Source organism: Protopterus annectens, chromosome 1.part2 (assembly GCF_019279795.1).
Source record: "Protopterus annectens isolate FY-2018-M chromosome 1.part2, PAN1.0, whole genome shotgun sequence".
NCBI classification, from domain to species: Eukaryota; Metazoa; Chordata; order Ceratodontiformes; family Protopteridae; genus Protopterus; species Protopterus annectens.
Window position 1 is genome coordinate 902,025,174 of NC_056727.1, and position 26,334 is coordinate 902,051,507.

The 26,334-nt window shown below is 41.9% G+C and overlaps 1 protein-coding gene across 2 annotated transcripts in view; it reads left to right on the top strand.

Moving 5' to 3' along the window:
* Positions 1-26,334, top strand: part of CDC42BPA (CDC42 binding protein kinase alpha) — a 3,351,611-nt gene that overhangs the window by 2,442,699 nt on the left and 882,578 nt on the right. For both annotated transcript variants that reach the window (XM_044059574.1, XM_044059584.1), the window contains exon 19: positions 9,199-9,347. In XM_044059574.1, coding sequence (XP_043915509.1) covers positions 9,199-9,347 — 149 coding nt within the window. The remainder of the gene's footprint in view (positions 1-9,198; positions 9,348-26,334) is intronic.

Consider the following 26,334-nt stretch of genomic DNA (forward strand, 5'->3'; position numbering starts at 1 on the left):
TTGCATACCTTGGATGTACATAGACAATTACGCTACTACCTGGACAGGACCAAGTCCAATAGAAAAACTGACCAGCTTCTGGTAGCATATGCAACAGGAAAGGAAGGAAAACCAATTTCAAAACAGACAATCTCCAAATGGATAGGAAATTGCATTAGATTTTGTTACTCCTACCATGGAAAGAAAACTCCAGAGAACATCAAGCCTCACTCCACAAGAGCTACAGCCACTACCACAGCCTTCTTACGAGGAGTGGCTACCAAGGACATTATAGAGGCTGCTACTTGGACCTCCGTGCATACATTTGCCAAGCATTACAATTTACCTTTATACTCTAGATCCCGAGCAGGTTTTGCCACTGCTGTTTTGCAAGGGATCCTAACTACACCATAATCTTTCCTTTTTCCTCCTCCCTAGTTTAGCTATGGTATTCTACCCATTTGTAAGGACTGCAGATGCATCCTTGAAGGACATAGTACAGTTTTGTACCTACCATAAATGTAGATGTCCGATAGGAATGCATCTGCAGTCAGGATTACCCACCCACCTTCCCCTCTGAGGTACTCCTAGGGTATTTGCCATCCTTCAGCTAGCTTGGGGGGGATCTATTATGGTGTATTTGTTTGTATATATGTACATACATGCTTATTTTATGTGTTTGCTCTCTACTATTTGGAAACATTGGCATTTATCCAAATTTAGCCATCCAAGAGGGCACCTGGCATCTGGGGCAAGAAACACTGAGGAAAATGGCATCGGCTGATGCCTTTATACCCGAAGAACTGCAGCTATGACGTCGGGTGAAGCGCGACACCAGCCGAAGCCAGACCCAGACTTTGGAATCCGGCCGACCGAAGGGCTGCCTGACGACAGGACTACCCATTTGTAAGGACTGCAGATGCATTCCTATCGGACATTTACATTTATGGTAGGTACAAAACTGTACTTTCTTCGTGTTTCACTGTTGCAGTTAGTACATTTGGTTATCTGCTTGCAGTAGCCCTCAGTCAGCCTGATTAACAAAGTATTGGGTCCAGCATCGGTTGCTGTCCCTTCTTCCATGACGTCAGGTCACCAGGGGTATAAAACATGCAGCCGACGCCATTACATCAGTCTTTCTTGCCATGTGGTGCCCGAAGCAGAAGCAGTTTGCAAGTGCCGGTCGGCCGACTCCTGAAATTTTTGTTTTCGAGTTTCAGAACTGTGGTGTCAACATTCACAGGATCCAGAAGCTATGATTCCTATCATACCTTGCCTACGTCTAGAGTTCCTTTGGTGGGCAGAGGCCTGCCAGCAAAACAAGGGACTACCATTCACACTACTCCCTGCCACCCAAACCTTAACAACAGACGCATCAGACTATGCATGGGGGGCTCACCTGGCAGGGAAGTGCATTCAGGGCAAATGGAACCCAAGTCAAATGCACCTACACATAAATCAAAAGACAATGTTAGCTGTACAGAATGCTCTGACAGCCTTCAAGGACCACATTCTTCTAGGACAACTAATGGTAAAGATGGACAACACCACGGTCATGTGGTACATAAACAAGCAGTGGGGTACACACTCTTCCCCCCTCTGCAGACTAGCCATGGCATTGTCGAACATAGCCTTGAGCTACCGAGTGAATCTACAAGCTCAGTTCCTGCCAGGAAAACTAAGCACACTGGCAGATGGACTAAGCAGAAACCTCATGGACCCACACAAGTGGAAACTGGATCCAAGGATTTTCAACATGTTGACAAGCAAATGGGGGAGCCCAGATATAGACCTGTTTGCCTTCCCCCAGAACCATCAATTGGACACATTTTGCACAAGGATTCCCCACAAACTAGCTTGGAAAGTGGATGCTCTGTCCTTCAGCTGGAAAAACCTATCAGTTGATGCCTTTCCTCCTCTGCCTCTGCTCTCCAAGGTACTACTAAAGATCAAACAGGACAAGCCAAGGATGATTTTAATTGCACCAGACTGGCCACGCCAACACTGGTACTCCCTCCTGCCCAGTGCGTCACGCTTGGCCCCATGGCACCTGCCTCAGACTCCTTTCCTGTTGTCTCAGCAGGAGAACCAGATTCTGCACCCTCAGCTGCAAACCCTGAACCTAGCAGCCTGGCTAATTACCTAATCTCTCCTTTGCCACCCCTCAGTAAATCAGTGATGGATATCATTTTAGAGGCTAGGAGGCCTAGTACTAGAAAATCTTATGCTGCAAAATGGAAAAGATTTTGTACCTGGAACCAGTCTCAAGGAATAAGCGCAGCAGTGCCCAGTTTACCTCTGATTCTACAATATTTGACTGAGATGCTTCATAAGGGCTTGTCCTTTTCCTCCATCAAAATTCATGCCTCAGCCATTTCAGCTCATTATAGCACAGAGCCTCCCCTCTTCTCTCACCCACTGCTCAAGCAGTTCCTCATAGCTGCCAAAAATTTAAGGCCACCGAAGAGAGCTCCAACTCCAGCCTGGGACCTTAACTTTGTCTTGGAGAAACTCTCACTCTTCCTCCTTTCGAGCCAGCTGCTACTGCAGATTTAAAATTCCTTTCCTGGAAAACAGCTTTTCTTTTAGCAATAACTTCTGCAAGAAGGGTATCTGAGTTACAGGCCCTTATGGCAGTGGAGCCTTTCATCATCTTTCATGCGGACAGGGTGTCCCTCAGAACCAACCCCTCCTTCATGCCCAAGGTGGTATCCAGTGTGGCTCTTAATCAGTCCATTAATTTGCTAACCTTCTTTCCTGACACACAGAACAAAGGGAAACGGATACTGCACTCCTTAGATGTGCACAAACAACTTAGATTCTACTTGGACAGGACTAAACCGCAAAGGAAATCTGAACAACTGCTGGTGGCATTTGCTGCAGGGACAGAGGGGAAACTTATTTCAAAGCAAGCCATTTCAAAATGGATAGGCCACTGCATTAATTTCTGCTATAAGCACCATGGAAAACCTATCCCACAGGGCATCAGACCCCATTCAACCAGGGCTGCATCTACCTCTACAGCCTTTCTCAGGGCCGTCCCTACAAGGACCATCCTAGAAGTTGCTGCCTGGAGTTCTGTACATACTTTCACCAAGCATTATCATTTGCCAATTTTCTCTAAATCCAGAGCTGGTTTTGCCACTGCAGTCTTGCAGGGCCTTATAGCTGGTCCTAATTCTATTTAAATTCTTCCTCCCAACCTTAGCTTTGGGAATCTACCCAAATGTAATGACTGCAACAGTGAAACACGAAGAACATAGTACAGTTGTGTACACTTACCATAAATGTTGATGTTCGAGTGTTTTCACTGTTGCAGTCCTGGTTACCTCCCTCCAGCCCCCTTTCTTCTTTTGGCTATACCTCTACTCTCACTTACTATGCTCAAAAAGCTTTTTGGTGTATTTGCTTTTTTGTTGGAGGTATATCCTTGTATTATAGATTTAATTGCTTCCCTTTAGGGTGGCACCTGACATCTGGGGCAAGAAAAACTGATGTAATGGCGTCAGCTGCATGTTTTATACCCCTGACGACCTGACGTCATGGAAGAAGGGACAGCAACTGACTCAGGACCCAAGACTTTGTTAATTAGGCCGACTGAAGGCTACTGCAAACAGATAACCCAAATGTAATGACTGCAACAGTGAATACACTCAAACATCTACATTCATGGTAAGTGTACACAACTGTACTTTCACCCCAGGGATCATTCCAGTTGCCCTACTGGATAGGGGCACTGTGAGTTAACATCAGGTGGCACAGTGCCTGGGAAATTCTTTTGTGCTAGGCTTGTTAAAGGCTCCAGGGCCATTAGCCTAGTACGCACCTATGAACCTATGAAGTATACCCTACTGTACCCTGGTTGTCAGATCTTTAAACTGGCAGTCCCGCATGCTTTCTTACCAACAGACCCTGTTGTTGCATATGAGGACCAAGGTGGATGGGTATTGATGGTAATGATAAGAAACAGGAATTGTTAGACATATGTCATTTGTCTTATTAGGCAGCCAAACCCTCTTAAGAACTGTAGCTGTGATGCTGTGGATGCATCCAAAGACCAGAAGCATCAGTATCAGGCATGTATGATAGAGGACTTCCCTCCTCTCAGGCACTCATTAAGTCATGATTTCATTTTCGGATCTCCTGCTTAAGAGGTGTGCAAGAAACTGGAGGAGAACAGTAGGACTGCATAATCAGGCAGATTTTTCAGACATTTGTACTTAGGTACAGTAGGAATTTTCAAGCTAAGACATGGGCTTCATATCCTAGACAGGAACCCACCAGATCTGTCAAGACGAAAACGGACAGTGTCTGGAAGGACTGGCAAACAAAACACAAAAAGAATTCCAGGGACTCTCGGGGCCAAGCCCCCTTCCCATACCAAAAGATCAACTGTGACTTAGTCTGGTTGACCACTCATCATCCCCCTACTCCAAGACCACGTCATCTCCAGCCTTCTCCTTTCAATCTGCATCCAAACCATGAACTGCCCATCTTTATAGTATAAAGAAAATGGGGAAGTAGTCACTCAGGAGAAGTATGTGTTAAGCATTCAGAAAGGAGATTACAGTCTCCAGTTCTTAGAATGACCTTGGTAGGGAGGTATTTCACCAGGCCAGAGATGCCAGACTCATTTCACCCCTTCAGGTCCTCAGACACTTGTTAGAGAAATGAGACATGGAAAGAACACCCTTGGGGGAAGAAAGCACAATGTTTTAGTCTAGACTTATTCTGGTCCCAAGAAAAGAGTGCCTTTGGAGACCAATATTGGATCTTTGCCATTTAAACCTATCTCTAGAAGTGTCAGAATTAAAAATGCTTGCCCTGCAAGGGCTGTTAGCACCTAAGGAACTTTCATGGCAACCTTGGACTTGAAGGGCAATTACCTTCAAATCCCTCTATAGTCAGAAACCCCAAAGAATTCTTAAGATTCACAGCTGAGGGAACCACTTTCAGTTTACTGCCTTGCCCTTTGGCTTGTCCACTGTGCCCAGAGTGTTCAAAAAATGTCTAACTCCAGTGCTGTTTTTTTGCAGTTAAAGGGCACTTGGATCTTGCTCTGTCTAGACAGTTGCCTTGTTTTAACAGAGTCTTATCAGGTTGCCTTGAATGCCATGAGTTTCACTTTAAGGTGCTTCACAGAGCTGTGCCTGGCAATCAGCATGAGAAAATTGTTTGTTATTCCTTCTGAGAAAGTTACTTTCCTAAGAGCAAGCAATCCTCTTTCAGGACAAATTGGAGATGCTTATCAAATACTGCCAAAAGGAAAAGATCACAGCCAGAGAATATATGAGGCTGCTAGTGTAGCTGGCAACATGCATTTCAGTGGTACCCTTGGTGTACCACCAAATGAGAAAACTACAATGGTACCTGAGAAGCAAGTGGAATGAACACTTCCATCACTTGAAATCTGTATATGCCTGCTGCCATGCATAAGGAAAGAAATCTTATGGTGGACCCAACAATGTCTCCTTAACAAGGATATGCCTATGTGGTCACCGAAACATACCCTGACAGAAGACTCCTCAGACATTGCATGGAGAGCTCCTTTGGGGGGATCCAGGTTGAAGAGACCTGGGAGCACATCAACATGAAAGAAATGATGACCCTCAGTCAGACACTCAAAGACTTTCTCTTTACCATGCAGAGAGTGGTGGGTGGAGTCCTACAAGTACAAACAGACAGCACTGTGGTAATGTGGTACATATAAAAGCAAAGGGACCCACTCCTAACTTCTGTGCAGATTAATCAGGCAAGCATAGGAAATTACAATAAGGGGGGGGGTGTCTCTGAAGGCCTTATACATTCCATCAGACCAGAATGTGATAATAAACAGGCTGAGTAAGATGCATACAGAACTGCATGCTGCATAGAGAAACATTATTAGATCTAACCATCAGGTGGAGTGTGCTGGATATAGACCTGTTTGCCTCTCATCTGAATGACACAGTTTTGCTGAAAGATAGCAACTTCCTTGATTGGCCAGGTCTGTTTCTGTATGCTTTCCTTCCCATAGTCTTGATCCTCAGGATTTTGATAGACGTTCAGGAGGAAAGGCCAAAACATGATTCTTGTAGCTCTCTTTTTGCCAAGGGAGCAGTGGTTTCCCTGTTTTATACAGTTTGGGTGGGAGGTTGGCATACTGGTTAAAGTGTTTATCTTATAAACACAAGGTGCATGGTTTGATTCTGACATGGGGTAATTGGCTAGGCTTATAATAGCCCAAATGGGCAGTTAGCCTAGTACTAATCTATGAACCTATGGCAGTAGGAAAGCATGAAGTTACTGCCTCAGTGAATGGACAGCCTAACACATAACAAGGGGTACCTGTTACCCCCCTCCCCCTCGGCTGGCCACATTGAGGGTGACAACCAGGATAATCTTACACTAATCCAGAGCATGCATACATTTTTAGAGGTTATGGTAAACTTTATGAAGGAGGCTAGGAAACCCTGCACAAACAATAATACCTAGCAAACTGGAAAAGATTCCACTCTGGAGATCTTAACTCCAGAAAGACTAAGGTGGCATTGGTCTTTGAATACCTGTCAGACCTCTGCAGATCGCTTTTTTTACACATTTTTTTTTTAAACTTGTGCTTCTGCTTTTTCAGCTTGCCCTGCTTCTGGAACCCCTGTGTATTCTAGGCCTTCAGTTAGATAGTTCCTGAGGGACATCATTCACCTTAGACCAGCCAAAGTATAAATGGGTCTACTATTGGACCATAGCCTAGTACCTACCTATGAACCTATGAACCTATAATGATGTGCTAGAGAAGTCATCATTGCCTCCCTTTGAAACAGCAGCCTGTTGCCCCATTCATTTTCTTCCTTGGAAGCCACTGTTCTTGGTGGTAGTCACCTCTGCTGGACATGTTTTAGAACTGCAGGCATTAATATACAAAGCTCTAGTGTTCCATTCAGTTAGCGTGGCTTTGTGAATTAATCCTTCATTTATGCCTGAAGCAGTTACTCTACAGACCTTGAACCAGGCCACTCAGTTTGCAGTATTTTTCCATAAACCACAGAGTTCAGGAGCAGAGATAGCTGAGGTTGTACTTGCTTAGCACAAAAGAATTCAGGAAAACTGACCGGCTGTTTAACTGATTTGCAAAAGGGAAGGAGGCTGCAGGCATTGTGTTATGCTTTGCATTGGAAAACAAGTCCTAAGTCACATAAGAGCACAGTCCAGTAGTCCTATGGCAGCCATCACATTTTTTTATTAGAGGAATTTCTACCCAGACCATTATAGAAGCGGCCACTTGGTCCTCTATACACACCTTCTCCAAACATAACAACTTAGAGACTGCGTCCAGGGTAAGAGCAGGATTTGCTTCTAATGCCCTGCAAGGACTAATGTCCAAATAGTTCATCCATTCCCTATTTCTCACTGCTTTGGGAATCTCCCATTAGTAAGAACTGCAACAATGAATGCTACATAATACAGCTGTACTTTCTGTAAATGTAAATGTTGAAGTAGTTTCAGTGTTGCAGTCCAAATTCTTCCCAGCATCCCCCTTGATTACTCCTATTTCCCTGTGTCCTTCTGAGGTCTGGGTGAGAATCCCATCTTAGCTTCCCCTTGCACCATTAGTTGCTGCCATACTGGGCCCTGACCCCTGTTTTTGTTACCGTTCCTTTTTGGAGTGTTGGGATTGTGACACCTTGGAGTAGACCTTAGCTGGTGCCAGTGTTCTCACCTGGTCCACTGTGCTCTGGGGCTGGTGATTTCTTTCCCGGATTCTGCTATTAACAAGAAAGATCTGAAGATGGCATTGGCCAACTCACCACTGTACTAGCAATGTCCATGCACCAGGAGGAGGATATTGGCCAAAGTCCTTTGGAAGACTAGCTTTCTACATGTTACCTGCATGGCAGGATATCCTAAGAGTGAGGGCTGTAGTAGTGAAGCTACCCACATTTATGGTAAGTACCTAACACAGCTGAACTCTGTGGCCGTTGAGTGTACCAACAAATTTCATTTTCACAGCTCTTCAGTACAAAATGTGTCTAATCTTTCTAGATTTGTATTTATTTGAGGCTTCTTGTTCATTATTTTGATATTTTAGAACTGTGTAACTTGTTTTAATTGAGTTACATTTTTGTAATTGTGTTTCTGTGTCTTTGATCATTATGTGTTTCATCCACCTTTTGGCTACATCAGCTACGATTTAATGTTTTGTTTCTCTATGACCTGTATTCACCACTATTTCCAAATCAGATCAGTTATTTGTCTCCTATTCAAAGCCATTCTTTGGGAAGCCAATTTCTAAAGTGACTATTGCTCATTGGATTTTTGGATTTCTCAGTGCATTATTCAAGCATATTCTATCAAAGGAATTTACCCTCCGGGTCAGGTAAAGCCCATTCCACCAGGTCTGTGGCCACTTCAGCGGCTTTTTGGTCCAGGGTGTCATTGGATGATATTTGTTCTGCAGCCACCTGGTCCTCATCTCATACTTTCATCTCACATTACAAATTGGACATTGTATCCAGGAATAGGGCATCCTTTGGCTCCGTGGTGCCCCAGAATATCCTTCCATAGGGGCCACCCAGGTGTTTGTAGCTGGGGACTCTGTCCCACAGGCTGAAGACAAAATGAAGTCAACTACTTCAGATAAAGACGTTATGCACTCACCCTAATGTTCCATCTGAGTAGTTGTACTTCATTTGTCTTCAACCATCCCCCCCTCCTTCCCCCAACCTTGTCACTATCGTCCTGGCCTTGTATTTCAGAGATGAGCATTCCAGAGCATTCCCTTGGTATGCTTGGTTCAGGAATTTTGGGGATGTCGATAGTGGTAAAGTATTTTTTTGAGTCGGGCTTATGTTTTGTTGAATAGCAAACTCGATCTGAAGAGAAGAAAGAGACGGGCATTATGGGTAAGGGGAGGAGCTTGGAGCTCGGATCAGATGCTGGTTATGCGGCCGTGTAAGATCCGATTCGGATCCATAGACTCACAGATTGAAGACAAATGAAGTACAACTACTCAGATGGAACGTTATGGTGAGTAAGTAACTTCTTTTTTTCTTGACAGCTTTATAGTATTTTGCATCTTTCCACTCTTGCTTGTGTTAGGAATTATTTACATTTGATAGGGCATGTCAGATGTACAGTACTGAAAAATGTTAATTACTATTTTGATATCTTTACTTTTAAAAATGTGAAGTTGCAGTACCTCAGCACATTAGATTATATGGTTTTATTTATTTGTAACAGGATATGCCTTGGAAGATGCGCCGATTTGCAAAACTGGACATGTCTGCAAGGTTGGAGCTGCAATCAGCACTTGATGCAGAAATTCGAGCAAAGCAAGCCATCCATGATGAGCTGAATAAGGTTAAAGCAAACAATATCTCCAGTGAATGGTAAGAATAATTTAACAGCATCAGTTCTGTTAAACTTGACTTGCATGCAAATGCTTTGCATCTGTTTGCTGTTGTGCTGCAAGTTTGGTCATTACGATTGATCATTTGGTATTTCACTTCTCATTTCATCATTTTTTTGCATGTAACCACGTTGTTTGAAGTGTGAATTGCAGCTAAAATCTGAAGAAGTAGTGTGTACAAATGTTTACACAAAAGGCCATAGGGTATCATCATGCAGTAGTTGTTTAATATAAAATGTATACCTGTTAGCATGGTCAGATTGCTATCTTATAATATGGTGGACTCTTGCTGAGCCCTTTTGCAGTTTATATATTTTAAGAAGTAGCAGGTTTAGTAACCATTAGTGCTGTCTCTTTTTTTGATTTAATGTTGATTCCAACATGTAATCACTTGCAAGTGGCATCTCTATAGCCTTCTCTACTTGTTGCTGCTGTTCATTTGCTTACATGTGTGACGTGTGCTCAGTAGATATTAAAACATGCTTTCTAATGCATTGCAGTGCAGTGGTTCCAAGTAACAGGGCAGTATGCATGTTTAATATGCGTGAGTTGAGGATGATGATTGGTCTAGGATGGGAGGCAAATGTACTAGTTAAGAAGGACCAGTAGCTTATTCATTTAAAACAAAAAACACGTTAGGTAAGCCATATGGTCCTTATTTGCCATTAAATTCTGTGTTCTCTGGTGTCCCCAAATACTGAAATGGCAACATCTGAAATTATTTTTATTTATTCTTTTGTAAACTGCAAGACCAGTGAGGCACAAGTGCTTTATCAAAATTAGTAAAGGAGCTTTGGTCTGGTTAAGTGACAGGCAAATGGTATAGATTTGTTAGCCCTGAATAAAATAACAGACTTGCCTGGTTTCTAGTGAGTAAAAAAGAGTGCCAAACTACCATAAGGTTTGTCACAGTCCAACTTGCCATACTGAGCACCTTGGCTTCCCCCATAAAGGAATGAGTATGTAACTGGTGAATTATATTGTAAAAACACATGTACTCTTCCCTGTGTAGGAGGAGCTCTTGATGACAAATATGGAGGTACAGGTGTGGGGGTAGCCACATTCTTTGATTTCCTGTCCTTGCCTATTTAAGTGGTACAGTGTGAAATATTTTCTGCTTAAAAACCTCAGCTTTGGCCGGCTAAGAGCTAGCTGTATTCAACTGGACGTATAAGAGAATTTAAGTACCTTTATCTGCACTTTTTTTTCAAAAAATACAGTATTTAAATTGATTTTAACTGTGTTGCAGGAATATTAACTGAACTGGAAGTTTTGACTCTGCTCTTCAGTTAGTCCCACCCACCCTCTCTGTTTTTGTTTTGGTGTTAATCTTAGTGGCCTTGAAACTGCCCGCCCCTCTTGTAAATTTGTGTTTGGATACTCCTTCTGGGCCCATCTCATTTGCTCACTCAACTGAGTGCAGTGAGATCATATTCTGATTTCAGGCACTCCTACTGTGTACAAAGAGAGCATCTGGAAAACAGAAAAAAATAAAAAATTTAAGCTTGTTTCCTGCCTTTCCTGTTAAGTGGTATACACTATTTGTAGGCTTCTGAGCCTCCAAGCCCTTCTGTGTTGGAGGGAAGCCTTCTAGCTTAGTTTTTTTTTCTTATAACTAGCCAGTTTTCTAGTTTCAGCACTCAAATCTGTTTCTCTGATCTCAGCACTTGTTCAGAAAAAAAAAATAAAAATTTCATCTGCTTTTACTGTACTTGTGTTTCTACCTACTTTATTTTACTTTTGCATCATCTTAAAAGTACTCAATTGTATTTATTACTGCTTGGTGTAACTCATTCTAAGCCTTTTGGTTTAAACACTTGGGCTTCGGACCAGTTGTTTTGCACTGAGAGGGTTTGTGGTCTGCACTGTGGTGGCAGAACAGGTAGCTTACATCCTTCTAGGTTGGGAACTGCTGATTGAGGGCTCAGTGTCTGTTATTCTAAAAGTGTATTAATTCTGGTTTAAGCACTTGGGCTTTCAGGCCAGTTATTTTACATTAAGAGGGTTCGTGGTCTGCACTCTTGTGGGAGGAGAGGCTGGACTCTGCCCTTCTGAGCTGGGAATTTCTGGTTAAAGGCTTATAGTGCATGCATATCTGAACTGCTTCTTACTGAAGTTGGTGCGCCTTGTTTGCTGTGGCATAGACTGGATTCGGGCCTGCTGGATCTAGCTTTGTTTGTGTAACTTGAGCACTAATCCAGGCATTTTCTGAAGTATTCAATTGTATTTATTACTGCTTGGTAGTAACTTGATTAAAGTGTAGCTACCATTCTAAGTCTTTTGGATTAAGCACTTGGGCTTCAGACCAGTTGTTTTACATTAGGAAGGTTTGTGGCATGCACTGTGGTGGCAGGACAGGTAGCTTTCATCCTTCTAAGTTGGGAACTGCTGATTGAGAGCCCAGTGTCTGTTATTCTTAAAGTGTATTAGTTCTGGTTTAAGCACTTGGGCTTCAGGCCAGTTATTTTACATTAAGAAGGTTCATGGTCTGCACTCTTGTGGGAGAAGAGGCTGGACTCTGCCCTTCTGAGCTGGGAATTTCTGGTTAAAGGTTTATAGTGCCTGAATATTTGAACTGTATCTTACTGAAATTGGTACACCCTGTTTGCTGTAGCATAGACTAGATACAGGCCTGCTGAATCTAGCTTTGTTTATATGCTTGTTGTTTGTTTGCTTGTTATTTCCCTGGAACACTAATTCCACCTAATACACGGCTTCTCAGCACTTCTGTGGATCACTAGTGATATCTGCATTGCTTACTGTACTTATTTCCTTGTTTCACTTGAAAGAAAGTTACTGTTTGTCCTGTCATTTTTGCATTTACGTTACCTGTAACACATTGCACTTAAGTTACCTGGCACTTGCTCACTAAAGCAATTATATAAGTCAGCACTAAAAATTAAAAGCACTACACCCTCACTCCCCACTGGCCCTTGTTTTCAATTATAAAGGAATTCCCAATATTATTCTAGCATGTCCAAAGGTCAGTTGTCAATCTCCTCTCCGGTCCAGCTGGTGAATCTGGGAATCTTGAGGCAATGTTACAACTGCCTCATGTACACAGACAGCCCTCTCCTCCTCCCAACAAATTCCAACACATGTGAGAGCTGCAACCATATAGCCAAACTGGAGGCTAAGCTCTCAACTCAGTACTGGCATAACCAGTCAGGAGGAGAAGGAAACCACACTCACTACAATTCCAGTCTCACATAGACCTACCACGACAGCAAACCAAACACATAATCACACAAAAACATACTCGGAGGCTCTAAATAAAGGTCTGCCTAAGCAGCAGAGACCTCCAAAGCAGACACCCAAGCAACCGCTACCCCAAAACAAAACACGTGCAACACATATCTCACAAAGCCAGTGTGCCGAACAGTCACAGCCCTTAAGACTGAACAACACACCTGATACACTTGTAATAGGTGACTCTATCGTCAGGCACACTGACGCCCCGCTCACCAGGCTGAACAAGGAGAGGGTCACGGTGAGCAGCCTGTCGGGCGCTAGGATCTGCCACATAACACAAGCACTCAGGTCACTCCAAGGCAAGTACAAATATGACTCAGTCATTGTCCACGCTGGTGTGAATGACCTGAGATGTACCTCCCTGGACTACATGAAAAGAGACATAGAGGAGCTCTCTGAGCATGTAGCCCAGGCCGGTATGACCCTGACCTTGAGTAGCATCTTACCCTCACCAAGAATGATGCCACAATATGAAGACAAGATGATCAATTTCAACAATTGGCTTAAGTACTGGTGTCATTCAAAGGGGATCCAGTGCCTGTCAGCTTGGGATGATATGCTCAACAAGCCACGATGCTTCGCTAGGGATGGCTTGCACCTGTCACCCCTGGGCTTTCGGATATTGGCAAAGGCTCTTGCTACCCCCATAGTGCCTTTTTTAGGCAAGGCTCAAAAGACAAACCCACCTCTATAGGTATCACAAGGGATAAGAAACTAAGAGTAATGCTACTCAACGCCAGAAGTCTAAACCTCAAGATGCACACACTCGAAACTCTCCTTAGCATGGAGAACATCGATATCTGTGCAGTAACAGAAACCTGGTTCAGGGCTCCAGAGAGCACCCCAGCACTACCAGGTTATACCTCATACCATGCTTTTCGGCCCCAAAACTTGGACTGAACCACAAAAGGAGGGGGAGTATCAATATTCATCAAAAATACCCACACCTCCAAGTTGGTGGCAAAGCACGAAGCATCAGAGACTATCCATGTGCAACTAACAGTGGGTAAAACTGCCTTCCAGTTTATAGCCTGCTACAGACCACCCTCCCAAACCCAGGAACCCCATTCGGCCTTCCTGAGAACACTGGAAAATATGAAGGTCTCTCCAAACACCATTATATTGGGCGACTTCAGCTACCCAAACATAGACTGGGAGCATTACTCTAGCTCCAACATCCTAGCCCAAAGGTTCCTAGAATTTATAAACTCAAATGCTATGGAACAACTTGTTACCACTCCCACAAGAGGGGAAAACATACTGGACCTGATCGTCACCAACATGGGGACTCTATGCTCCAGACCAGAGGTGTATCCCTCACTGGTAAGATCAGACCATAAACTAATCTCACTGATATTCACATCCCGACCCTACCCCCTACCCAGAAAACCACAGTGAAAAACTTCTCTAAAGCAAATTTCACACTCCTCAAAACCGAGGTGGAATCCTTCAAAGTCCCCGGGCCTGTGGAAAATACGGCCCAGACCGCAGAATCCTTTATAAACGCATTCTATGAACACCTTCAGGAATGCATGGATCATGCGATCCCAAATAAAACCAAGACCCAATCCTCCAAAGGCAGACGTCCTGTTTGGTGGACCCCAGCCATAAGCAAACTATACAATAGAAGGAGGAAGCTACTAAATGGTAGAGCAAAATCCCAAAAAGGGAAGGCATCACTGATCAGTATTAGCAAAAAACTACGGGCACTCATAAAATTGTCTAAGGCCAGCTTCGAGAGAAAAATTGCACAGGACACTAAGGATAATCACAAGGCTTTCTTTAGTTATGTTAGGAACCTGGGTGGTAATTCCCAGATATGCTCAGAATTAGTCCAAAATGACAAAAAATACACTGAACCCACAGACATTGCCAACATCCTAGCTGACAGGTTCAGCGCAAACTCCCTCCGCACCAAAAGGGCAAATATCTATCCCAGCAGAGTGCTGCCCCTGACATCTCAGATGCTCAGGTAAGAGCCGCCTCTCCAAAGCAAAAACACAGCATCAATGGGACCAGACGGTGTCCCGGCTGCGTCCTACATGAACTCCAAGAAGAGCTAAACCCAAACATAAAACTACTGTTCAATCTCAGCCTTACTACAGGATATGTGCCCAAAGAGTGGCGTACAGCAACAGTGGTCCCTCTCCATAAAGGTGGTGCCTCAACGGATCATGGAAACTATCGCCCCATAAGCCTGACTAGCTTGGTCTGCAAAGCTATGGAAAGGATCATCATGGACCTCATAAATAAAGATATTGGGGACCTACAGACACTGGATCCTACCCAGTTCGGCTTTGTTAAGGGCAGATCCTGCCTCTTAAACCTGGTTGATTTCTTTGAAACAGTCACCAAGGCCATTGACGAGGGGAAGGTGGTCCACACAGCCTACCTAGACCTCACAAAAGCCTTCGATACAGTACCCCACTCGGGCATTATAGATAAGCTCACCAGCTTAAATATAAACCCCTATGTCACTAGATGGATTGCAAACTGGCTCAAGGACAGAACCCACATGGTTAGAATTGCTGGAGCCATGTCAGACTCCAAACCAGTTACAAGTGGTGTCCCACAAGGCTCAATCCTGGGACCTCTCTTGTTCGGTATATATTTCTTGGAGGTACAGGCCAACACGGAAGGACTGTGGCTGACCAAGTTCGCAGATGACTGCAAACTGGGCGCCATAATCGACTCTGCAGCCGACACAAGCATCCTTCAAAAGGGCCTCATAGAAACAGACAACTGGTGCCAGAGCCATGGCCTCAAGCTAAATGCCAAAAAGTGTATAGTCATCCCCTTTGGCAAAAACAAAGTGCCCACAAATTACCACATAGGTGGTAATCCATTAAGTACAGAAGAAGTAATTAGGGACCTGGGGACCCAAGTTGATAGCAATCTCTCATTTGACAACCACGTGGCCAAAGTGGTTAGAAAAACATTTTATATAGCCCACCTAATCATGAAGGGATTCACATCTAGATCAGGGGAGGTCATCGTGCCTCTTTACTCATCCCTCATCAGGCCCATAATTGAGTACAATGCCCCTTTCGGGATGTACCTTACCAGACACCTGCAGCAACTGGAAAGACCCCAAAAGTACCTCACCAAGAGGATCAAAGTGCTCAAACAGATGCCATATGCTGCCCGGTTAAAGAAACTCCAGCTCTACTCAGTGGCATACCGCCTGTTCAGAGGCGACCTGTGCCTGATGTATAAAGCCATGTCCAATCCGGAATTAATGGACATGCTGCACCTCAGAAAATCCAAATCCCATCGAGCTACGCCGAGAGACTTGAACCTCAGCACTGAAATAAATAGGACATGCTGGAGGGACAGATTCATAACCCAGAGGCTCCCTTCACTCTGGAATAAAATCCCATTCCAGGTTAGGCAGAGTCCCTCATTGACTCTCTTCAAGAGGAATCTTGATGAGTGGATGGGAGATCGTAGGTTTACCCCGGGTATCACTTCTGTGTCACTGTTAGACAGAGGCACAGTATACTAACCTCGAAAAAGGGCATAGCAAAATAAATTTAAAATGGGTGGCGAAAGCCAAACACATTCTGGCTAGGCTTATAAATGCCCTAGGGCAGATAGCCTAGTATGAACCTATGAACCAAAGATGAAACTGAAAGCATGTGAGAGTAAATCTACACTCAAGAAACTTTGGCTGCTGTACACTATAGTTGAATTACACCTAATTGCTAATGCATAATGCTGTGTAATTTTAACAAGAAATGCACCTAAAATTGGCTTCTTTTGTAATACATTTGTTGTGAGTTGCACTGGTAGCATGCTTCAATATATTGAGGTTGCTCTACTGGAATAGTGTCAGAGACTCCACTGCATCACTGACTACCTTTGCTTGGGGTGGAGTACAGGCCTCTAGAAGGATCTGCCAAAGGATAGGATGAAGTAGCCATTTGCCCTATCATGGGGGAGGCTTAAACATTGCTTGTATAACCTGTTGTACAGATGAGTGGTCATCTGAAACACAGTAGCATTTGGAGGAGGTGAAGTAATAAAACTTCACATTTCTTTAACCATTCATGCTTCAAATCATAATTAACATATGTTTGTTCCAGCACATGTTCTTTGTGTTTCACTGTTGCTGGCATTACATTTGGGTTATCTGCTTTGCAGGTAGACCTCAGTCGGCCTGATTAACTCATTCACTCCGGAGCAGCTCAGGAAAAGCTGCCTGCTTAATTCCACCATAGGAACAACAGTGCAGCCTGAGCTCATTTTTGGAAAATCCATTTGTAAAACCATACAGAAAACAAATGTTCATAACTCTTTAACTATAAGAGTCAGACTAAAAATGCAAACCTGAAAGTTGTTCAGCAGACACTGACCTTTCCAACAGTGTAAATGATGATAGTGTATATCAAAGTCATTATTAAATATTTGGCAAGGAATGCTGATATTGTGCATATTTTTTACCTTTTTGGAAAAACAAAGCATAATATCTTGGTCAATGTACCATGCAGACCCATACAATTTTAATGTAATTTGTTACTATGAATGTCAGCTTTAAAATGATACCTTAACCATTATGGTGTGATGTTCCTTTCTTGAGATATTCACAGAAATATGATTAATATATTATTTTTCATAATTGATAAATAAACAAAGCATGATATCTCATCACCTGTAACAGACAGAGCCTACATATCAGTGTAGAAGTTGTGCATCTGAATGTCAGCTTCAAAATGATGCATCATTTGTGTGATCACCATGATCTCTTGCAAAGATATGGGCATAATAATGAAAAGTATTGTAAATGTATAATTTTCATAATTGTACGAGACTAAACAAAGTGTGATATCTGTACATGTGTAGAGTGCACAGACACAGTTCTTTTACCATGTTGTAAGGAGTAACACTGTCTTCAAAATGAGGTATTATTTGGCACACTGACATGCTCCCTTGCAAAGTTATTTACCAAAATATGGAAAAAAAATCATAATTTCCATAACCTAATTCCAAACAAACTTTGATATCTGCACATGTGTCCAACATACAGGCACAATTCTTTTACCATGTTGGAACCAGCAATACTGTCTTCAAAATGAGGTATTACTTGGCACACTGACATGCTCCCTTGCAAAGTTATTTACCAAAATATGAAAAGAAAATCATAATTTCCATAATCTAAGTCTGAAACAAACTTTGATATCTTCACATGAGTACAACATACAGGCACCATGCTTTAACCATGTTAGAACTATCAGTACTGTCTTCAAAATGATGTATTACGTAGTGCATTCAGATGCTCCCTTGCAAAGTTATTTACTAAAATATGAAAAAAAAATCATAATTTCCATAACCTAAGTCCGAAACAAACATTGATATCTGCACATGTGTACAACATACAGGCCCAATTCTTTTATATGTTGGAACTATCAATACTATACATATACACATACAATGCTTATTCGATTGTACATGCTAGCACTCTCCTGAAACAGTTGTTCTTTCTCAGCATCTTCACCAGCTTCTTACCACAGTTATTTGCCAAGCTCATAAAAATATATTTTACACAACACATTTCATAATTGAGTTTTACTTACCATACTGGTCCCTGCTTGGTCATGGGTGTTTTCCATTCTTCTCACAAGCTGCATATTTCCAATCCTGCATAGCTCTCCTCACACCATTGTGGAGGTCAGTCAGTAACAAGGCAATGCCTTCCTCAGTTAGGTGAACGCCATCCCTTCTGAACAGATGAACATCTTTTGTGGTGATGCTGTCAGGACAGATTGTAGATCCACCGACCACACAAAATGACAACGTGGCCACCACGACTGCAGGTGTTCAAAAATTGCTCTGATTTGAAACTGCAGCCTTCCCAGTGGTTGACTGATGGCATCATTCCCTCCAATGTGCAGCACAAGGATGTTAGGCTCAGGGTAAATGGAACACTTCTCTTTCAACAACTGCAGTACTCTGCTCCAATGCATACCTCTTCTTGCAATCCAGTATACCTTCAGACTGGATGTGGAGAAGCTCAAGTTGTACTGGTTTTCAGTTATGGAGGCATGGCTGGCAGCCCAGTGAATGTAGGAATGGCCACATACCCACACTCTCACTTGTCGTTCTCCTGCTCGTGAAGCCATGTCAGTGTCAGAATGTGGACAAACCTGTACAACAAAGAACATGCAAACAGATTACTACTGATGTTTGACAGATCTATTGGAAAAGTACATATATATGTATATCATAATGCATTACCTGGTTAGGCCATACAAGTCTTCACTCTTATCCACAGGGGCATTATTCTTTTCATAAGGTACATAAGTGGTGATGATGCTGCGGAGGTACCTAGCTACAACCTGTGAAAACATAAAATTACACACGACGACTGACAAGGGGGCACAGAAATGGCACATGTAAAGATAAAAAGCAGGGTAAGGACTGCAACTCCACTAATATGCCTAGGACAGGCACGGGACTTCAGGCCGTGGGCGTCTGAAGTGTCCCATACCTGTGCTGGCTACCTACTCAGACTGCTGGTAGCAGCAATAACTCCTGATTGCATGCAGTGCCAGCATTCTGCCTTACATCTGCCTTTTCCATTTACATGTGTCCTTTTGGCAATGGTCAAAAGGACTCAAAGGGGGGAGCTAATGTAAAGGGTCTTGCCCTGACCTACATACATTTACTACACCTGAAGGGAGTGAAACTGAGTGGAGAGCTCAACCAAGACAACATGTGAAAAGACCAATTCTGCCCCAGGCTTTGTCTTTTTGCATGTGTCCTTTTCCAGAGGGAAACACTGCATCACAGTGGCAGCCCTGAGGCCATTTCTACCTAGGACAGCAGCACAATGGGGCTGAACTGAAGAGTCTCCAAGTTCCCAACTGCAATCCAGGTCAATCACAAGATCCATGGATGGCTGGGTATGCCCCCCGTGATGCACCCACCAACACAAGAGAAGTTGCCATAAATCTCTGAAGAGGAACCTTCCTGACCTTGGTGCATAAGGGCTTGGCCAGTACCTGACAAGGGGGCACAGAAAGGGCACATGTAAATCCCCTCTAAATTAACTCCAGACAATGTATGCACAGAAAGGACACATGTAAATCCCCTCTGAATGAACTACAGACAATGTATGCAGATCCCCTCTGAATGAACTACAGACAATGTATGCAGATGCATCACCCTATCTCCCAAGAGAGGCCACTGCCATACTGATATTCATGTGTATATGTGCAAGTACATTATGTACATACATATATATCGATATACACACATATATGCACATATATATATATATTTATGTGTGTGTATATATATATATATATATATATATATATATATATATATTCATACAGGAAAAAACATCAGAGGTTTTGGAGGATAGCTAGTTGATGAAGAATGGAAGGGGTGGCTTGCAATGACTACAAATAGAGAAAAAACACAATCTGGCTTGTGCATTCGTCAAAGTGATAACGACTTCTACTTATGTGAGTAACAGTGACAGCAGCTGAGACTTTTACCAGAAAAGTGATAATAACTCACTGCTGTATTGTAACTGCACTTGTTGCTAATGTGATAATGATCTTCCTTTCAGTACTGCAAAGTTATGCATGCTCAGACAAAGGTGATATTTGCTGCACATAACCTGTTGACTAGGCATTCATTATATTACCTTGTGCAGCTGTTGTGTAACACAGACTCATTATCAGTAAGGAGAACACCTGAGTAATTCAGTAAAATAGTATAACACTTGCATATTACTGAGCCCTTCCTTCCACCTAAATTCCACACATGACTGACAAAGCCAGGAGAAATGCACAACAAATATGGTAGCTCAATGCTGGCAGTTGTCAACAAGTGATAACTTTTATCTCACTCATGCAACTACTAATCACAAATAGAATAATACAAGCAGAAGTGATTTCTTGTCTGCTTATTTTACATTATTTAATTAGTCAGTGGTGTGTCTGATGTCTTATATGCTGGCATATTACACTATAATTACATTTCTGTGCTGTATTCTAAGTAATGTAACCATATGTAATTTTCAGACTTAATTTCTGTGTTTCCCCAGTAACCCCTCCAGTTGTTAGCATTGTGTATGCACAAGCACCAAAATGGCACAATAAACTATTTTGCCCAGTGGTCACTTCAGCAGTCAGACCATGTACTTCCCTGATACACAGTTAATTATTTCCCCAAGCAAACATCCTCATTAGTATGTCCAGATATACATGCATCTAAATAAAATGTTTCACCAAACAAGCCTTCAGTAACATTTCCTAGTATGTACTACCACCAGCATGAACACTTCACCCAAGCAAGCCCTTCAGTAGAATGTTGAGGAATGCACAATCACCAAACTTAAACGCTTACCCAAACGAAACGCGTGTAGCATTTCCTAGTATTTACAGCCACCAAAATGAAGCATTCACCCAAGTGAGCCCTTCAATATAATGTATGCACAGGCACCAGAATGAATGATTTTCCCTAAACAACCATTCAGTATTATTTTCTCCTATGTACAAGCACCAACAGGAAAATCAACCAAAATATAATTTCTCTTGGATGGTTGAAGGGTATGTGCAGTCATCAGTAAAATTATAAAAAATGGACGTAGGACATGTACCCTTCCTTTCTTCAAAATTTTAAGTAACCCCAATTCAGATCTCATTTATGACAGATTTGCTGTAGTAATCATCACTAGTGCAAAAATAACTTTTGGTGGGGTTGCTGCCTGTCACCTGACTGCACAAAATATTCACATTCACAACAGCAACATGGATTTCTCACTCTGCTTAGACATTTCTAAAAACTGTTGAACCCCAAGACATGTTACCTAGTCTAGATAGCTTGTCTTCTGATAGAAGACATACTTTACCAGTGATTCAGTATAACACAGCCAGCTCCCAGGATGACAAAATGACCAGATGGATTAGCCAACCATGCAACATCTTTTCTGTGACACTAAAATGTTGATGTATGCACAAGCACCAACATGAAGCATTTCCCTGAACTACCCTTCAGCAATAGCTCCTAGTGTCTGCAATCACCAACATGAAGCATTCACAAAAGCGACCCCACGTTTCATAAGCAATACAATGCATCTGTGAGAAACACCATCTTGGTTACCTGTCTAGAGGTTAAAAAAAAAACAATAAAAAATAAATAAATAAAAACATACACAGAATTTGCCAGGCCAAATATACGAGGCAAAGAAATCTCAACAGTCTGCGAAAATATATACAGCTGAGATGCCTCCAGCTCTCACGCACAGCAAATGCTTCTCATAAAGCAAGAAGGATTTGATGTCAATATCGCATCCAACTGACAACATCCGCTGGATAATGAAGAAAAGCAAGAGTGCAAGAAAATATAATAAATATATATATAAAACATTAGACTGTGTCATCTAAAAAGAGCTGTGGGTAGTCTCTTAGAAGCCAGGTCACAATATATGCCTTGAATCTGTACCCCAAATAATTTATATTTATATGCTGAACATATCATCAGAAGTAATAGGTTGGATGGATTGGAAGTTGGACTGAAAATATCAACAAAACCAGATATGCTATGCAGATACTCTCCAGAAGACAGGAATAGCTGGTCAAGAGGAAGTCAACACTCACACCACACCACATGGAACGCATAGCCCTCCAGAACAGTGTATCCGAGTATACACAAGCTCTAAAATGAAACAGTTGCCACGAGACCCCCTTAGTACTATGTCCAAGTATGTACAAGCACCAAAACGAAACATTTGTCACGTGACCCCTTGAGTAGTATGTCCAAGCATCCACACGAACCAAATGAAACACCTCTGGACATGTTAGCTGCTATTTACCATACATAAACCAACTTTTTCCTGTAAAAAATGCTTGCTGCTATCACAACTAAATAAACTGAGTGGAATTTACAAAACTAGTCCTGTCAAGTATGCACAAGCACCAAAATGAAACATTTGCCATGTGACCCTTTGAGTAGTATGTCCATGTATGCACAAAACCAAAAGGAAACAGTTGCCACGAGACCCCTTCAGTACCATGTCTAAGTATGTACAAGCACCAAGCACCAAAACGAAACATTTGCCACATGACCCCTGCAGTAGTATGTCCAAGTAAGCACGGAAATTAAACATTTGTCGCAAGCCCCCTTTAGTAGTATGTCCAAGTATGCACAAGCACCAGAAAGGAAACATTCCCCCAATTACCCCTTCACTAGTATGTCTGAGTATGCACAAGTACTAAAATGAAACATTTGCCATGAGCCCCATTCAGTAGTATGCCCAAGCATGCACAACATATTTCCTTTCCTCATCTTAGTGTTCATGGTAGAGACAGTTTGTAAGCATGGGTAAGTTCCAAGGAGTGTGTTAGTTCAAGCACATCTCTCACATAAAATAGCAAATTCATGTACTCATTGTTCATCTTCGAGCATACCACATTTTGCCTTTTGGTTTTTCTAAGCAATATGTGGAACAAGAAAAATTACTTTTGTAAAATAACAAAACGCAGCCTTCAATTTGCAGGACAGTGCAGCTGTGGACTAATGACAACCTATTATTCAACATTTTTAACCAAGAACATAGCAAAGTTGTTGACATGCTACAAACAAGCAATCCAGCTTCAAAATAAATTTGTGAAATTCTGTCCAGCAATTAGGACAGAAACTGATATATACAAAACATAAGGTATTCCAAGCAAGCTATCATGAAGTGCACCCATGTCACACAATAGCATACAGATAAAATCATTAACTTGCATCTGAATTGTCCCGGTGGTCCAAATCATACCAACAGTCATCAGCTTAACATTACCCTTCAGGAAAATCTCTTACCAAGAATAAAATACAACCTTCAAAAATATGTAAGAATTCCTGGCAAGTGACACAGCTCAATAACACTGGAAACTCAGGTGAAGAGAAATGTACATTTGCTAAATACTTACGAACAAGCGTCTACCTGCACTACTCACTATTCCAAGCAAGCCATATCACCCATGTCACAGAACGGCATACAAATAAAATCATACAGTCACCATATGCATAAACCATATAGAACTGACTACTGCCAGGTAAAATGTCATCGTAACCGCCATATGTGGTTTCACACCTCTACCCACTCCCCCTTGCAAACTAATGACAGTTACGGAAAGTTTGACAGTGGATTTGAGTGCAACATAATATCCTAATAATGACCTCACCATACAACCCGATACCATATTTATGGGCAACTTCAACTAGCCCCCCCCCAAACTGGAATACTTACAAAACAGCAAACTTACAAGCCCAGAGACTGCCAGACTTTAATAAATATGAACACCTTGGACCAGACAGTCCATACACCCACTGTGGGTGCACACAAATTTGACCCAATACTTACAAACATGGGAGAACACTGTCCCTACCAGTTCAGTTTAAGATTTTTAAAAGAAAATGAGAAGAAATTGTTCTTTGAGGAAGCTATTATCTTAGTTGCATTGTGGTTTCTACTCATTTATTACCAGTACATTACAGGTATATATATTCACTGAGTATGTCTACTATCCCATCAGAAACTGCCATTTCCTTATTTACATGAATATGACAAAATAAATTCACCGTAATGACAGTCCAGATATCACAAAGGGTTAGGTCTGACGATTTCAGTGCTTCACGGAATCTGGGAATATGGTCCTCGTTATGTAAGATAGCACATCATCAAAAAAAAAAAAACCCAGCATTCTAAATAGTGCATATTTTAAGACCAAATCAAAAGAATAAATGGATATTCCTGATTTAAAATGACAACATGACATTTATCTGTACAGGATACAGGAAGTCTGAATTTACTGAACTAAACTATGATGTATTTCTAATTAGCTGTACTTATTTGATATATCCATTACTTCCATGGCCCATATTAAAAAGGAACACTGTATATACAGCAAATATGAAGTGTGATCTTTCCATTATCACTATGTTCAAGCAAGAGATGCACAGTCCCTTTCACAATTACTTCACGCCTTCTTTATTATATTTCACCGTTACGTACAATGGGTAGAATTCTGAATTCTACAGTGGATGCCACTTTACCAAATAAAGTCCTCAGCTGTGTGAGATTAATCTGTGTAGCACATCTGCAAAATGTGGTCCGCAGCATGAATCAGTTCAGTAGACAAACAGGATGAAGTTCTAGAAGGTCACGCACAGTAACACACAATCTGGTTTCCTGTGATCACTTGCCTTGCATTGTGGGAAACAGGGCATATTCAACTTGTTTTTTTTAATTTAAATACGGGGTACCTCAGTGTATGGCTAGGTGGGGTTGCATATATTTTATTTTCAGTCCATATCTGATTGATACCACCAGTTCTACATAGCATCGTTCAAGGGGTACCGCTAAGATGTTTATACGCAGTGGCGGCTGGTGACTTCAAATCAAAGGGGGGCTGCAGGAGACAGCTGAATGGGTGGGGTCAATGGGAAGGGGTGTGACCAACTACAAAGGGGAGGAGCTATGCTCAAAACCACAAAAACTAACTGCCCTGAGTGCCAAACTGTCATTATGAGAGTCCAATCAAGACAAACATAAGTGTAGAAGAATAAAAATATTTCAATGCATTGGCAGCATGACAGCTTACTTAATATCTAGATGGAAGCAAAAGGTTGTGAGGCATGAAAAAATAAATTGCTTTTTAAATACATTACTGGAATGCCAGTCAAAATCAAGTATAAGAGGAACAAGCAGCACTCAACTCAAACCACTTCTCCTTGCAATGCAGTTCTAATTATAAATTATATTCAGCTTTATTAAAGTACCAAGTAACATGCTGAAAGTAGAAATCTCTGTGATACCCCCAGTTGTAAAAATGTTTCTTATCCAAAAAAGACCTGCTGCCTGACAACTATCTACTTGTTTCATGGGGAAAACATGATCAAAGTAAAAAATGAAAAGCAAACAAGAAACAAGCTCAAGATACATTGCTTAAAGGATTACTGTACAGGTTATGGACCACACATGATTGGCATTCTGTTTAGTTTATGAGTAAAGCCTGTAGAGATGACTGGAAGTCTCCAACAAGTGTAATGAGCTTTTTAAAATAATGTAATCCTGTCCTTCAATACCCAAGGCATATACATTATCTAGTTAAGTATTATCTGAATGGCAACAACAGAAAGGCTTTCAATGTTGGCAATTCTTTAACAGTATGCTTATTAAAGCTTACTTGCATCTTACGATCTCAGACAAGCTTATCTTATGGTCATTAAAGCATTGCTACTTAAACACAGAGCAACAGGCACTTTCTGAGTAATAAGCATAAATCAACAGTACAAAAATATGACAGAAACCAGACCATTCTGCAAAATCAAGGACAGATGAAAAGCCACTGTAGTACTTGTGTCTACCCTGGATGGGGGGACACTCTGCACGTTACACTGCATAACTACTCCTTGCCTTTCTTGGACACATCCAGAGTCACTACATGGGGAAGTGGGGTGCAACAAGTATGTCACAATTTGAAATGTCTCTGGCTGACTGTGATGGCCCTGACACATTTGTCCTACCTCTCAACCTCAGAGCAAGACATCTGGACAAAGCCATACATAGAAGTGGGACAAAGGCCCAAAAATAAGGACAATTTTTAAATATTGCTCTTATAAACTTCGAAAGATAATAGAATAGGTCTTGCATTAGTATGAATTTTCTGAAGGGTATGAAATCTGAACCTCAAATGTCTGTCATTGTTTTCTAA